General features: G+C 40.9%; 1 protein-coding gene across 1 annotated transcript in view; it reads right to left on the reverse strand.

The window, feature by feature from the left end:
* The window catches only part of FBN2 (fibrillin 2), a 257,434-nt gene that overhangs the window by 20,886 nt on the left and 219,187 nt on the right, over nt 1-17,361 (reverse strand). The window contains exons 47-55 of the mRNA XM_049648459.1: nt 17,142-17,270; nt 16,593-16,712; nt 13,789-13,914; nt 12,949-13,101; nt 11,721-11,786; nt 11,285-11,410; nt 10,572-10,691; nt 9,573-9,695; nt 8,990-9,121 (exon numbers count right to left, since the gene is read on the reverse strand). Of these exons, the coding sequence (XP_049504416.1) occupies nt 8,990-9,121; nt 9,573-9,695; nt 10,572-10,691; nt 11,285-11,410; nt 11,721-11,786; nt 12,949-13,101; nt 13,789-13,914; nt 16,593-16,712; nt 17,142-17,270 (1,095 nt within the window). The remainder of the gene's footprint in view (nt 1-8,989; nt 9,122-9,572; nt 9,696-10,571; nt 10,692-11,284; nt 11,411-11,720; nt 11,787-12,948; nt 13,102-13,788; nt 13,915-16,592; nt 16,713-17,141; nt 17,271-17,361) is intronic.

Consider the following 17,361-nt stretch of genomic DNA (forward strand, 5'->3'; position numbering starts at 1 on the left):
CTTAGCATGATACACTCTACTTCTAACCACATTGTTGCAAATTATACTTTTTAATCTTTCATTTGTTGATATTTAAATTTTTTTAATGCCTATTCATTTTTGAGAGACAGAGACAGAACATGAGTGGGGGAGGGGTAGAGAAAGAGGGAGACACAGAATCCCAAGCAGGTTCCAGGCTCTGAGCTGCCAGCACACAGCCCCATGTGGGGCTCAAACTCGTAGACCATGAGATCATGACCTGAGTCGAAGTCAGATGCTTAACACACTGAGCCACCCAGGCACCCCAAATCTGGTGATATTTATTCTGCCTGTGCTTTCTTTTTATCTGCACTTGCCCTCAGTATTTTTTTTCCATCCCTTCATTTTCAATCTCCCTCACATTCTGATTTGGCACCTTTCTTACGAACAGCATCAGGCGCTGGGTTTAAAAGGAATTTTAAAAAGTACATCTGTTTTTTTAACTCACAGTTTATAACTATCATGACTATCATGACTGCTGGTATGTTTGGATTCTTACCTATCATTTTATTGTGTTTTGTATCTACTATGGTCTTGCCCTCTTCTCTCAATATTCCTTAGACTAGTCTAGTTTTCTATGCCCTCCTCTTGTCCCCACCTGTGTCTGGAAGTTGTAATTTTCTTAGATCTTGTTTGTTAGATCTTGTTTTTAAATGTGCCTCCAGGATCTATTTAAACCAAGTAACAAACTTTCCTGTATCCCTGGCTTACCACTGCTTCATGTATACTATAACTTCCTTTTGCATTAATTAAAACAAAATAATGGAGTATCTCGTTTGGTGGTCATTTCACAGAGTCATTTCATTATGGGTGGTAACTTAATTTAGAACATTTCTGACAATGTCCTATTTTTTGTTTATTTCCTTACTAGACTGAGTATACAGTTTTAGTTCAGAATCATTTTCCCTTAGAACGTTTGGAAAATATTGTTCCCTTGTTCTCTTTGACCCAGTGTTACTGTTCATTTGCAGGAAGTCTGGGTCTTCTCTCTGGAAGCTTTACGGGTTTTCAACTTTGCTCTCAGCGTCCTAAAATCCACTATGCCGTGTCTTGGGGAAATTTTTCCTCCCTTGTAGGGAAAAAACAATTATTACACAATCATAGAAATACACAAATTTTAAGATTATTTACAAAAATATTGAGCTAAGTTATAGATTTTAAAAAAGGAACATTTTTTTGTATATTGTGTACTATGTAGTGTCTGTTATTTCTAGAAGTTGAGGGTTCAAGGTCAGCCTTCTTGATCTAATCCTATCCCTGATGTCATTAACCTTTATTTTGATTTGTTTTTTAGTTGTCTGAATTATTTTATTTTTTGAATTTTTTTTAAGAAGGGCTCTTGTTGGATAGACGGAGTTCCTCCATGTCTGGTGACGCATAATAGAGCTTCTGTACTTGAAAGATGGCTAGAGAGGTCTCCAAGTTTTAGATTACTTTTGTTCTACTACCTGTGGTATGAGAATTAGTGTGAGAATTTGTAAAAAGTAGCTTGATTTCTTTTTCTGCCTTGTAGATACTTTGTTTTTCTGCTTGGTTGCCTGAAACCAACGTAATTCACTTTTTTCTTTCCCTTTTTCCATTGTTGAAATTTGTAACTTCACTAGGGAGTGTCTTGGTGTGATGCTGCACGACCTCTAGAATTTTGATTGCTAGCATTCCACGCTTTATCCTTTGAAAATTTCTCAATGGCATGAGGATTGCCAATTAGTCGCCTTTCCACTGTTGGCTACTCCTAGAGCACTTAGCGCTGTCTACTCCGTGCCTAATGCAGTGCAGACCCATAGGCTAGAGGCAAACACACTACCAGGATAGTCTCACTTCAACTCGCGATTCAAACCTCAAATGGGAAGTAACACTCCCTTGACAATCTTACTGTATTTCCTAGTGTGTCCATGCTTCCATTTTCTAAAATGACTACTGTGCAGGGCGACAAGAACTCCTCCAACTCCCCACTATGAACCACCTATCTGGCCCTCACTTTCAAACTCTTGTCTTTTTCAGCAGCATAAAGATTCCCTGGTTTTTCTCAAAGGCCAGTCCTTGCACTTGAACTCTGGATTGCCTTCCAGGAGTTTACAGTTCTCCTTTTTCACTGAGTTATTCTCTTAACACACATGTTCTAGTAACTTCCATCTTAAAAAAACAATCTCTTTTAATAATGTGTCATACCTCCACCTACTACCTCATTTGTGGTCCCCTTCAGGACAGATTTATTTCTTTTTTCCCTCCTCAGAACTCCTATTTTATTCTATTTTATTTCCAGTTTATTGAGGTATAGTGTAAAAGGATTCCTCTGTCGAGTGAATTAACACACCCATTACCTCACATATTTATCCTTTTCCTGTGAGAGAATATTTAAGTTCTAATCTCTTAGCAAATTTCCATTACACAGTACAGTGTTGTCAACTGTGAATCACCATGGTACACATTAGATCCTCAAACCTTATTCATCTTATGAACTGTAAGTTTGTACCTTTCTACCAACCTCTCCCTATTTCCCCTACCTCAAGCCCCTGGCAAACATTTTTCTACTCTTTCCGTGAGTTCAATTTATTTACTTTTATTTTTTTAGATTCCTCTTATAAATAATACTGTGCAGTATCTGTTTTTCTCTGCCTGGCTTATTTCACTTTGCATAATGCCCTTTGGGTCCATCCACATGTTATCACAGATGACAGGATGTGTGTACATTTTCTTGATCCATTCATCCACTGACAAACACTTAGGATGTTTCCATACCTTGGCTATTGCCAGTAATGCTACGATGAACACTGGAGCTGATAATGTTTTTGTTTCCTTTGGTTATATACCCATAAGTGGGATTGCTGGATTATATGGTAGCACATATTTAATTTCCTGAGGAACCTCCAAAATCCATACATAGTGGCCTTAGTAGTTTATGTTCCCACCAACAGTGCCTAAGGTCACAGTGCACAAGGGTTCCCTTCTCTCCACATCCTTGTCGACGCTTGTAATCTCTTGTCTTTTTATGACTGTCCATCCTAACAGGTGTGAGGTGATATCTCACTGTGGTTTTGATTAAAATGAAAACCTGATGACTAGTGATGAAGAAGTCACCAAATATAATTACTGCTTCTCTTTCTATATCGTGCAATACATCTCAGCAGCATGATACAGGAGTGACTGACCACTCTCTAACTGCTCTAATGAAAAGTAATTGAATAACCCATCCTTTTAATTGTCATGAATCCTACACTGACCTGGAGAACTTCCTCTCTTGCTGGTCACTCATTTTTGTCTTTTAAGTATTTTCCACCGCACTAGATTTTGGAGTGTTCAGAGCTCAGTCACTGCGTTCTCTTTCTTGGTGTCCTCATCTGATCCTGTGATTTTTAAGTAACTACCTGTTTGCCAATAATTTGTAGTCCTGGCTCATAAACAAATCTGTGTACCTGCTGTTACTGCTTGGAAGGCTCATACATTTCTGACAGTTAACTTGGTCGAAACATTTTTTTTTTTAATTTTTCTGTGTTTCCAATCACACCTGCTTCTTCCAGTCTTTTCCTTATCATTTAATAGCCATCCAATCAACTATTCAAGTAAACTGCTAGGATTTGTCTTCTCTACCTCTCTTCCTTCTTCCATATCCAATCAGCCCGTCATTAAGTTCTGTTGATTATGTCCAGAGTATATTATCAATCTAAGTCCCTTTCACCTCTGGCCCTTATCTGAGCTTCCTTCAGCTCTCATTTAGATGATGAAAACAGCCACCTAAGTGAACCCTGCTTCTACTCCTAACCCCTTGTGCTGCATTATCCACTAGGCAACCAGAGATCTTTTAAAAATGTACATCAGGCAGTAACAATAACACAAGCGAAATTTTACTGTATGCAAAGCACTGTCCTAAGGGTTTATATGAATTAACTTATTGGATCTCCCCAATAATCCTATGAGGTAAGTGCTCTCCTTATTCCTATTTATGTTTAGAGTATGAATTTGAGGCACAAAGTGAAGCCAACTTGCCCCAAATCCCAGAACTAGGAGACATAAATCTAGGTTTCTCACATTCATTGTCCATCTGCAGGGCTGTACTCTAAATCCCTCTACCATGGTGCACGCACCACAAAACCAGTCTCGTTATCGTGGCCTGCCGTGCCCGTGACCGCCTTGGGACCTCACTTCACACTCCTCCCCTGGCACAAACTCTGGCCACACTGGCCTTCGTTCTGGCCTGAGGCATCTGTACTTACTGCTATTTCCTCTTCATTTCTAGGCCCCGGCTCAGACGTCACCTCGTCACAGAAGCCTTCCTTCAATGGATCTTCTCAAATAGATCCCATTCAACCACTAAATCTTACTTTCTTTAAAAGACGTACCACTATATGAAATTTGTATGTCGATTAGTTGTTTGTTTGATGTCTGTTTCTCCCTGAGCAGAACACACATGACTCGAGAGCAGAGTGGGGGCAGGGGGGCGGGTGACACCCTGCCCTAGTTGAACACCCTGTCCCAAGAACCACACAAACAGCAGGTGTTTGATGAAGTGTAACTGAATAAATGACTATTCTGCACTAGCTTTTTGTGGGGCAGTGTGTTCTCATATACAGGCTTAAATATTTTCTACAAAAATTTAATTCCACACATGCTCGAACATGTTCCAATTTTTTTCATTGTTCCTTTTTTTTGGGGGGGGGGCCTTCATTTATGCAATGTTGGATTTTTTGGTCTTCTACCTGTACCATTTTGTTATGAATCACTTCCACATCCACATTTTTGCTTGTGTTTTCATCCTCGGCTACTTTTTATTAAGTCTACTGTGATTGGTGTACCTGGGTGGTTCATCTGGTTAAGTGTCCGACTTTGGCTCAGGTCACGATCTCACGGTTCACGGCTTTAAGCCCTGCATTGGGCTCTCTGCTCTTAGCGCAGAGCCCGCTTCCGATCTTCTGTTTCCCTCTCTCTCTCACAATGAAATAAAAATATTACAAAAACGCTACTGTGACTAACCTCTGTGATGGCTTTCTTTCCTCAGCTCTGCTACACCATTCTCTCTTGATACTGCTCTATCTTCATTTTCAATATCTTCTATTATAATTTGTATTTAACGGTGTCTCTTAAAGATTACAAAAACTATTTTTCTAAACTTGTCCTCTTCCATTCCTGAGGTGTTCTGGCCCATTTCTTGTTTATTTTCCTTTCTTCTCCTCCGCCTCATACGTATACGTTAGTTGCGGTCTCGTGTAACTCCTCATCTTTGATGGCCTTTCCCCAGGTCTACTACATGCTACAGCACAGCGCAGAAGCGCATCACCAGTGCTGAGCAGGGTGTGACCCAGCTTCACTTCCCGTCTGCTGTACTCTGCTGTACGAGCATTCTCTCACCACATCAGTTATGCTCTCTGCCCGTGGGGCATGTGTACCGAGCCTTTTGTAGTTTAGGAGGTCACTGTGGCTCTGAGTAAAGTCCTCTAAGTCTTGTCAACTGTTTTCTCTTTTACTTCTCTGGCTCTTCACACCGAGTGTCGAACTGGTTTCTCTCATTCACCTGTGTCCCTAATCTACTCGAAGATGCTGGATGAATTCTTTAAATCAGGGTTGGTCACTTTGAGAGATATCTGTATTCTGCTCCAGTCTAAAGAAAAGTATGTCACTGAGCCTCAAAAATACCTATTTCTGATTGAAAATTTTACATTATTTGAAAGATACTCTTCAGAGTCTGTAGTTGGGACCATTCCTCACTTAAACAAACACTCTTCCCTCCACTGCTGCATTTCTAAATCTTCAGGGGATGGAAGTGAGGTAACACATTTTTATTTCATCATCTTAAAAGCAAAGCCTTCTTTCCCCTCATTAATATTTCAAAATTCATTTTGAAATAAATTTTATTCATTTCAAAATGAATCCCCAAAAGCATTCTGTCAAGACTTTCATGAAAATTTAATGATCGTGGTAAAGTTTTTCTATTCCTTACATTTTTCTATTCATTTATTTGCTTACTTAAAACGAATTACTGGGGCATAGTATATCATATAGTCGAATTTCATCTGTTGTGTCTGGTAAGGGGTAAATATCCCAAATATAGAAGTAACTCATACAACTCAACACCAAAAAAACAATCTGACTAAAAAATGGGTCAAGGACGTGAGTATACATTTTCCCAAAGAAGATACACAGTTGGGCAACACACACATCAAAAGATGGCTAGACATCACTAATCATCAGAGAGATGCAAATCACAACCACAGTGATCTATCACTTCACTCTAGTCAAAATGGCCAAAGTTTGGGGCACCTGGGTGGCTCAGTCGGTTAAGCAGCCGACTTCAGCTCAGCTCATGATCTCTTGGTCCGTGGGTTCGAGCCCCGTGTTGGGCTGTGCTGACAGCTCAGAGCCTGGAGCCTGTTTCAGATTCTGTGTCTCCCTCTCTCTGACCCTCCCCTGTTCATGCTCTGTCTCTCACTGTCTCAAAAATAAATAAAACGTTAAAAAAAAATTAAAAAAAAAATGTTTCAAAATGGCCAAAGTTAAAAAGACAAGAAATAACAACTGTTGGCAAGGATGTGGGAAAAAAGGGAACCCTCAAACACGGTGGGTGGGACTGCAAACTGGTGCAGCCACTATGGAAAATAGTAATGGAGCTTCCTCAAAAAATTAAAAATAAAAATGCCCTGTAATCCAATGATTCCCCTACTGGGTTTTTACCCAAAGGAAATAAAAACACTATTTTGAAAATATATATGCACTCCTTTGTTTACTGAAGTATTATTTATGATAGCCAAGATATGGAAGCAATCAGAGTGTCCACTGATCGATGAATGGATGATGAAAGATACGGTATCTACACACAGCAGAGTATTATGCGGCCATAGGGAAGGATGAGATCATGCCATCTGAGACAACATGGATGGATCTAGAGATTATTATGCTAAGTGAAATAAGTCAGACTGAGAGAGACAAATATCGTATTATTTCACTCATATGTGGAATCTAAAAAACAAGTGAACAAACCAAACAAACAAACCAGAATGAGACCTATAAAAATACAGGGAACAAACTGATGGTTGACAGAGGGGAGAGGGCTGTGGGGATAGGCGAAATGGGTGAAGAATGAGTGATGGAGAATGGGAAATACAGGCTTCCAGGTATGAAGTAAGTCACAGAAATAAGACCCAGCATAAGGAATATAATTCGTGATATTGTAATAGTGTAGAGTGACAGATGGGAGCTACACTTGTGATGAGCACACCATGTTTAAATTTGCTGAATCAGTATGTTGTATGCCCAAAAGTAATTTAACATTATATTACAACTATACTTAAAAAATTAAAGAAATTTCATTTGTGATTACATTTAGTTTTCTTTATAGAGATTTTAGATTCCCTACCTAAGTCCAACTTTTTAGCTTGTAATATTTTTAGTTTCTGTTGTGTTTGACATTTTGGAGATAATTTTGTTGTATTTCAGTCTCACTGTACTCAGCATTTTTATTATGGTTTTATGTATGTGTGTGTGGCTTTATCTTTCATTCTGATTCAGACATTTGTAAACAATTTTTATTTATAATAGTATCTTGGCTGTTTATAATAGCATTTCTAATTATAAAAACATGTCTGTATAAAACCAAACTTCACTACAAAGAGTTTTCTGATGATCAAAAAGAGTTCTTTCTGCAGAAGGTTCAGCTTCCAGCATGCGATCATGAAAAGCCTGAGGATCAGAACAGTTTTAGAACCTGTATCTTCTGTAGCATCTTTTCACAATGAAGAAATTACAAACGTATAATGCTGCCCTAGGTCTTTTCTTTGAAAAAGGAAGAAATGGGATCATAGAATACTAGAGCTAAAACACTTCATCCTTTCCATCTCTTCCTCTTCCTCCCACCCAAATCACGTAGTTTCTCACTCTGTAGATGAGGAGACAGAGACAAAGAGAATGAGGCCACTTTTAAGTCACCCAGCTCATTTATGGCACATCCAGGACCAGAAAACTAGGCTCCTGATATGATCATGGTGCCCATCCCCTCGCTCCCAGGAAATATACATATAAATGTAGTGACTGTACAATGTCAAATTCAGCTAGTTACCAAAAAAAAAAAAAAAAAAAAAAAAATTCCAGGCATAAAAAATAAACATGTTTCTAAGTATTTTAGCTAGATGAAATTCAAACACACATATACATGCAAAAAAATTAAAAAAAAAAAAGATACATGGCAGGTAAGCACATGAAAAGATGCTCAATGTCATTAAAGAAATTTAAGTTGGGGCGCCTGGGTGGCGCAGTCGGTTAAGCGTCCGACTTAAGCCAGGTCACGATCTCGCGGTCCGTGAGTTCGAGCCCCGCGTCAGGCTCTGGGCTGATGGCTCGGAGCCTGGAGCCTGTTTCCGATTCTGTGTCTCCCTCTCTCTCTGCCCCTCCCCCGTTCATGCTCTGTCTCTCTCTGCCCCAAAAATAAATTTAAAAAAAAAAAAAAAAAAAAAAAAGAAATTTAAGTTAAAACTACACTATGATGCCCTTATACATCTACTCGAATGACTAAAATCAAAATTCTCGGGTTGCCTGGATGGCTCAGTCAGTTAAGGGGGAGAGACAGAATCCAAAGCAGGCTCCAGGCTCTGAGCTGTCAGCACGGAGCCTCATGTGGGGCTCAAAGTCATGAACGGTGAGATCAGGATCTGAGCCACAGTCGGATGCTCAACCGACTGAGCCACCCAGACTCCCCTTGGGGTTCCTCTTTTAAATTTTTTTTCCTCTGTATTTACTTGCTTGCATATGTACCCACAGAATTATGAAAAACAAGAAGGCTTATATAATCTGGGACAGGCATAACTGCCTGTGCATCATCTAGAAGCTGTTATATTGGCATGGACCCAGACGTAGAAGAAATCCAGCTCTAGCACAGCCTTGAAATACCTAGAAAAGTAGTTGGCTTGAAGTTAGGATGATTTGGAAACAGTGCTCCAAATGTGTCTTGAGCTAGGGGTCTTAAATAAGCAGACCCTTCAGGCCTTACCTACACAGCCTTCTCCGTCAGGCCGTCGGGTCATCCCAGGCGGGCAGATGCACATGAAGGTGCCTATCAGATTCTTGCACATCATGCCTCTAGATTCACAGTCATGGAGACCTTCGGCACATTCATCCAGATCTAGAAAGCAGTTTTCGTAGGAAGAAGATCAAAACAAATTCTCAGGAGCAGGCTATTGTTTTGGAGTTTTAAGTCTTAGTTCCGGTCTTATGGCTCTTAAAATGCTATTGTGTGAGAGAGGAAGGAGGAGCCCAATATTTTCCAATTGTTGGCTATATTCTAGACTTATAAAAGTTTCAGCATTGATCCCAATGAGAAGAAGTTCAGGGAAGGACAGTCTTTTCTTTAATAAGAGCCCAAGATTGTGGGTTCTTCAGCCTGTTTTATCTTTGACTTGCTTAGGCAGACCATCAAGTGTCTTGTTACCTAGGTATGGAAATCTACCAGCAAAATCCTGTCAGATACAGGGCTGTAAACTCTAGAAGAACATAGATGAGAACTGTAACTTCACTGCAGTACACTTCCAGCGTGGCAAATAAAGTTTTAACTACTCTCTTGTCCATGGCCTTACCTTTGCACATCTTCTGGTCTTCCCTGAGGGCATAGCCAATTGGACATGTGCATTCGTAGGACCCGAAGGTGTTCATGCAGCGGAAAGCACAGAGCAGCGGGTTCTGGGCACACTCGTTGATATCTAATCAAACAAACAGGTAAGCAGGGACTGAGCCTAGAGTGTTAATTGTTTAAAAAAAACACTGCTGTATTTACTTAGCAGTCATCGAGAAAGCAGTAATATACTAGAACCTCCACTCCTGGTATGGAGAAGTGAGCACCTAACAAACTCACCCTCCAACAAATAACAACCATAAACTCTGAAAACAAAAACAAAAACAGAAACAACTACCTGAAGTAGTCTTTAGTGGTAAGTTGAAACTCTGCAAACAACCAGCAAGAAAGAAGTTCCCAGTATTTTTCTTTTTCTGAAATTACGCTGTGGATGGACATAGTCCTGCCAGCAGCAGGGCCTGGCAGCTAAATCTTCAATAGAAATGTTCTGAGCTTCTATGCATGGCAATCGGGGGAGGGAGCTGGGGGCAACCAAGGCTGCTCAAGAGTGAGAGGGAATCCCAGATAGCAGAGGGCTAGAGATGGAGACACACTATTTTGCATAAAAGCAAAAAACTTAATCTGAACCTCTGTCTTCCACGGGCCTGACAGTCTGCTTTTATGTTCATCCAAGTTAACTGCTTGCTAAGACAAAAGCATCGGCATTCTGCAAAGATATCACTCACAATATCCAGGGAATAATCTAAAATTAACCTCCTGCTGGGGAGCTAACTTCAAGTGAAAATACCATCAACAGATGCTGACTCTGACATGACCGAGATGCTGGACCTATCAGACAAGGGCTTTAAAATAGCTGCTGTGACTCTACTCTGAGGCAGAGGAAAAGAATACTTGTGATGAACGTAATCATCAGTAGAACATCAAAACAATGAAAGTAAAAGAAGAGACGAAACAACCCTTTCTAGATCAAGCAGAAGTAGTATTTAAGGGAGGTATCACTTGCCTTCACAATTCATCATGGGCCCTGGCTCAAAGCCTTCATTGCAATTGCATTCAAAACTCCCAATAACGTTGGTGCATGTCCCATTCCCACACGGATTGCCAATGGAACATTCATCAGTATCTGAGAAAAAAAAAGGAATAAAAAAGTGCCCCCAAATTTAGGGAAGTTTTAGCTTAATATGTGCATGCCCATGAATCATATCCATCCACCTGGCCCTCACAAACTGCCAGGATCTGTACAGGCCACACCTGACTCTGCACCCTCCCTGCCATTAGCTGGCTGGCTTGCCTTTATTCAGTACAGAGGACCCCAAAGGATCAAGTGTGCAAAGCTCTGAGTCCTGAGATAGCCATGCTTTCCCTAAAAATCACAAACCCAGAGAGGGATGTGGTCTTCTGCTATAGGAGCAGGTGCAGAAAGTCACAAAGTAAAAGGGACTTCTCTCCCAGTTAGTTGCTTTGCCAAGTGTAAATCTCTAGGCACATCAGAGTTTGTATATCTGGTGGAAGGCAGAGGTTGGGCAACTCTCTCCATGTTCACATAAACCAGATCTACTGGTAAATGTAAAAAGGGAGAAGAAAAAGCAGTTATTACTAGCTGCCGATACTGGCTCTGTAAATCCTCCCACCACCCAGGGCACCTGGGAGACCTTCTGCTGAACATGAGAAATGGAATGGAAGCTTCCAAGTATGTAATGTGGAGTCAGCACTCACCCACGCAGCGTACTCCAGTGTAATCAAGGTTGTAGCCCATCGGACATTCACAGCGGAAAGAGCCATCTGTATTGATACACTGACCATTTGAACAAATGCCTGGGCTCTCAAGGCATTCGTTGACATCTAAAATATAGAATCGTCCATAAACTTCCTCCGTATAAAAGGAGACATCACAACCATGTGTATTTATTCAACACAGACTTAAAATTTATAAAACACGTAAACATTTCTTTTAACCAAATAAACAGATTGTATGCAATATATGGTGCAGTTTTACAATGGTGAAGATAACACATGTGATATAGAACATTGTGTACATATGTTAAAATATACTACATGTGATACAGTAAAATAAACGTGATTTATAGAACAAATACACAAAAATGTATTTACACGAAAAAAGACTACAGGAATAAAATACATCAAACCACACCTTCACGTGTGTCATGAAGACTCGGGACAGTTCCGTGGCCGTACGGACACAGGTCCTGGAATGCAACTACAGAGAAAAACACAAATTCCCCATTGACTGAAGAGCCTCAGTTGTGAGACAACTTAAGAACTGATGGAGGGTGTACGTGAAATTAGACTTAATTTCCATCTACAAGTTGCTTTTGACAAGAGTCTTATTTTATTTTTATGATTTACTTCAAAAGAAACCCTGAGCCTTTTTCTTTTTTAATTTTTTTTTTAACGTTTATTTATTTTTGAGACAGAGAGAGACAGAGCATGAACGGGGGAGGGTCAGAGAGAGGGAGACACAGAATCTGAAACAGGCTCCAGGCTCTGAGCTGTCAGCACAGAGCCCGACGCGGGGCTCGAACTCACAGACCGCAAGATCATGACCTGAGCCGAAGTCGGCTGCTTAACCAACTGAGCCACCCAGGCGCCCCATCTGAGCCTTTTTAGAGAAGGTCACCTGGGCTTGCCCAGCTCCTTCCAGAGTGCTGCCTACTAAGGGCTTCTAGTTCTGTTTGCTACTTTTTTTTTGTTTTTGTTTTTTTAAATGTTAATTATTTTGAGAGAGCGTGTGTGGGGGAGGGACAGAGAGAGAGAGAATCAGAGAATCCCAAGCAGGTTCCTTGCTGTCAGCACAGAGCCCGACACGGAGCTCAAACCCACGAACCAGAAGCCTGGGATCATGACCTGAGCTGAGATCAAGAGTTGCTCGCTTGACTGACTGAGCCACACAGGCATCCCTTATCTGTCTGCTCGTTCAGTGCCGAGGAGCCCATGACACACAGAAGCCACCTCCGACCTAGAGGTCAGGCTAGTTCCCAGCTTGCTGGGAGGCACCTACAACTCGACTACACTAACAACAGGAGACCTGGGAAGCTCTCGGTCTCACCCTGCAAATGGCCCTCATGCTGACTCAGCATGAGTTTTCACCCCCTCCTTGCATCCCCTGCCCTGCATCTCTCAAATTCATTCCTCTGAAAGCAAGTAAGACGGACCTCGGGGGGAAAAATGAACTAACAGTAACTCTACCCTGCACTCACATGTGTTGAATACACACGCTGGAAAGAAACCCCTCACACTAAGGTGACCAGTTTAGACGTCTAGGGAGCCATTTCACCTTCACAATATTCCTGAGTTCCATGGTGACCGACAAACACATTCCCAAACCAGCACAAAGTGGAGTCTTACACGCCTGCTCTTACCTTCGTCGTCTTTGGGGCACAGCTCACAGGGGTCGCCCCAGCCCTCTCCTGGCATTTTACTACAGCAGCATTTTGCCTTAGTGGTGTTGAAGGCTTTGGGTACAGAACACTTTCCATTTTCGAAGTTGGTGAAGCAGAAGCTCTGGCGGGTATCTAGTCAAGAGAAAGCAAACATCACAGACCTCCTTCTTGGTCATTTAAAAAGATGGAATACTTTGTGTACAACTTTCTGACGGAACATTTCTCATGGGCCGAACACTGGATGCAGATGCAGATGAGGTCAGCAGTGAAAAGACAGGTCTGGAAATCCCCCAATGCTGATTTCACATGCCAATTTAAATTGATCTGTCTATAAAATTTTACATACTTATCTGAAATGTTAAAAGTGTTTTTATAACGTCCCTAGGAAATCTGAGAAATTACGCTCAGTATTAAAATTATTTCCGTATCTCTTCTATTGTTATGTTATAGCCTCACAAAAAAAAATTCATGTAAGTTTCAGTAAGTCATATCACATTAAAAGCAACTCATACAGCAGAGTACAAAAAATTCGGTCCAACGACAAATGGAACAGTGAAGCAAAAACAGTAATAATAATGATAAGCAAATGAATGAAAATAATTTTTCAGTATGAAATTAAAAAAACTGGAAACAGGGTTGAAAATTCACAGTACCTTAAAAGGTGTCCAGTACATTTAGTGTTGAGACCTAGATTTTTAACGCAGACGTAGTTGCCACAAACACGTACTTTGTAGTGACAAACGCTAGCATGATGGTTTACTGTCTATCTGTGAAGTTCCTAAGGTCAAATTATGACACAGAAGTCATTCCAAAGCTTACCAAAGCATCTCCGTCCATTATCAGACAATACAAAGCCAGGCGGGCAGATGCACTGGAAGCCCCCAGGGGTATTGGTGCAGGAACCAAACAGACAGATGTTGGGATCTTCGTCGCATTCGTTTATGTCTGGACGACAGCAGGAGAATGTATGAATTCAGGCAAATCAATACACTGTTCAGTCTTTGAAAATAAACAGTTTGTCCATACTACAATAACCCACTAGCCATTGATTATTTAATACGAAACACGAATACATAATGTGTATCTATAACTTGCTCTTTAAAAGTAGACTATTATTGCTTCAAAAGTCAAAGATTGTATCCAGATTCAACCAACCATATGGCCCAGACAGCCAAATAGAATTGTAGCTCCTTGCAGTGGATCCCTAGGGGTGTGTGTGTGGCCACCTGACATGACCAACTGTTCAATATCTCCAAGTGTCACAGCCTCGGATGGTCTCCTTCTCTCATGCTCCTCTCTGCCATCCGCCATCCAAATTAAGATCCCCGAGTCATCTTTCTTCTTCCCCCTGACCTTTTAACCTTATGCAGGCAGCATGTGACCTGTTCCTTCAGCCTCCTCTGTGAATTCAAACTCAACCTCACCTGCTGCCCAGAATACCGTGAATCTCCTAATAGCCTGCCGCATCTCCGTCTAGTCCCTTCACAGGGCCACCAGGTTGTCTTTCTAAACCACACATCTGCTTGAAAATCTGTGCCTGCTGGAACCAGGATGACTCGGACGTGGGTCTGAGAATTTCATCATTCCCACTCATCCCAGAACGGTTCCTTCAAATAAGGATTCCTTAGCAGTGACATTTGGCCTTTGTTTCATTGGAAGTGCTTACTGAGTTGTTTTACGTAAGTGAATAGACATTACATAATTCCAGCCACGTGAGACTGTAAGTTCCATGGGGACATGACCTATGGGTCTGTCTGGGTCACTGCAGCACAGCTTAGTCTAGCACGGTGTCAGGCACATACTACCTTTTCCATTTGTATTCAGTCTTCTGGGTTGGCCACTTGATGCCCCTTACCACACTCGAGTTGGCTGTGTTTGCCAATAGCCTCCTCTGTTCTGTTCCTTTTTTTGGTTGTAAATTCCTATACAACAGTTAAGAACCACCCCAAGTGTCACCAATCCATTGTGATGGGCTTCCCTGACTTTCTTTTTGCCCCCACCACCAACGTTCACAGCCTCACCCTGAGCTCTCTCTGCCTTAATGTACCTCCGGTGCAGTGTCTGACCCAGTGGATTGCAAGGGTATCTTTACACAGTGGGTTTACTTACAAAACAGATCTTTTCTTTTCTGCAGTAGGTTACCAAAGGCAAGGGCTGTATCTTTTTGTAACCCCAGCACCTAAGAGGTGCAAGGTGTTCACTGTTACGTACAGTGAAAGTTGTCATCAACTTGTATGTGTATACAGGTGTAGTAAGTATACGTTCATGTTAAGTGTGTATATGGTGACATTAGAAACCATTTCATTTGGAAAAATTGGTAGAAGAGATTCTAGCCTGAAGGAAATAGTCTTGCAGTGCAGTTAATTAAAAATGTACTTTTCAGAAATGCAAAATAGGAGCGTGGCTAACAGTAAGAAAAAAATGGTTCTGCAGCTTCATAAAATGTTACTGAGTCAGAGATTTCTTTTTTTCCACAAAGAGAAAAAGCAGCTGAGTCTTTCTGACACAAAGAAGCGTATGTATTTTTTCCCTCCTAATGGTGGACATACCACTGCCATCATTGTTCCACAAAGGGATGTGTTATAGGAAAAATGAAGAACTGAGTTAAATACGGAATAAAGAAAATGAAAGGATCTTAAACTTTTCAAGAAGGTTTTTATTAAGACGCTTCTAGGATTTATTATCTTTTAAGTATTAAAAACACTAGGCAATTTTACAGCGCACTACACAGATCAAGAAAGGGAAAAGATATTAAGGCCAAGCTGGTAAGACTAGGGATGATATCTCCACTATATGAAATCACATGGACTGAAAAATAATTAAATTTGATCAAGTAAACGGTTTCCTTCAGTTCTGTCCATATACGTCCCTTGAAAGTGAACAGTAGAGCTCCAAAGAATTTTTGTTTAATTGGACAACTACAAGGCAAAACAAAACAAAAGCAAAAAACCCTCAGCGATCACTTCATGTTAGAAGAACCACACCAAGATGGTGCTTCTGAATTTCAACAAGACTGTAAAAAATAATTTGTATAAAAGTGAAATTAAGTAACTGTAAAAAGGTCGGCCTTCATCATGTTCACCAGGCAGTTCTGGAACCCACTTTTGATGTGGTTACAGTGTTCTTGTATGCTGGAGGAGTTTCAGCATAAAAACATCTGTTATGACAAATGGATTAATATTTTCTGTTTTGACATGAGGCCTTCCCAAGGAAAAAAATGTCTCAACGGCATGGTCAAGATTTTCTGCTCCACATTTCTAGGACTCCAGACACCTTTAATAGCTGTTTTAAAATTGGTTGCCAAAGATTACAATTTTTGTAGACTCTCTTTAAATTCAGGAGAAAGTCTCTGTTGACATTTGGAAAAAAGATCAGAGTGCACTGAAAATTCTCTCACTAGTATAGCATTTCTGTTCATGACCAGCCCCACATCCCTAAATTCTTTATCCCTACGTTCAAAAGGATTCTGATGGTTTCACAACGCAGATGTAGTCTGCTACACGTTGCATCCCCTAGGTCAGCCTGCTTGCACTGGTTTGGATTTAGTATACTTCCAAAGGGTCTTTACCCGGCCTGTCTTACACCAAACAGCTCGTGGACCTCGGAACAAATGTTAACCTTACCGATGCAGTTCTCGCTTTTCACTTCATACCCCGGCGGACAGATGCACCTGAAGGACCCTTCCAAATTCTGACAGGTACCAGGAGAACAAGAGCCAGGAAGGGCAACACACTCGTTAGTATCTTTAAAGAGAAAGGAGAAAAAAAAATGATTTAACTATGAGATGACTGCTGCCAAACGATACTAACATGAATTCAACTTGCTCTCTCTGATCTGTCAGGTCACTATGGACAAATTTGCCCTGAGATACTCTTTTGACATCTTGAGTATTACTCATTTGGCAAGAGGCTAATTTTCCTGATTTGTTTCCTTCGTCTCCTTTTATGGAGACATGGATAGCCCCAAGCTCTCTTCCAATAAAAGCATTGCAGACAAGTCATTCCCAATTGTTGGCGTTGTCCTTACACCAAAATTTCCCATGGTATCTTATTTTCGCCAAGTGATCAGATGATCCCATGACATGTGAATGGAGTTTCCAGGTGTGTGTGGGCTGGGGGAGTCACATCCTTATTTAACAAAATACAAAGACTTTTTATTGTGTTGCTACTTACCTATACAGTTCTTGCCATCTGGAGTAAGTTCATAACCTTCATTACATAAACACTTGAAGGAGCCAATTTCATTAAAACACCGTCCATTTCTGCACACCTGACCAAAAAAGGAACTGCACTCATCTATGTCTGTAAGCAAATGAGAATTAGCTTTCAGGGAGAGCTCTTACATGCATATGATGTTACACGTTGCAATGTCAAAGCATACTCATTGGTATGC

Source organism: Panthera uncia, assembly GCF_023721935.1.
Source record: "Panthera uncia isolate 11264 chromosome A1 unlocalized genomic scaffold, Puncia_PCG_1.0 HiC_scaffold_17, whole genome shotgun sequence".
Lineage (NCBI taxonomy): Eukaryota > Metazoa > Chordata > Mammalia > Carnivora > Felidae > Panthera > Panthera uncia.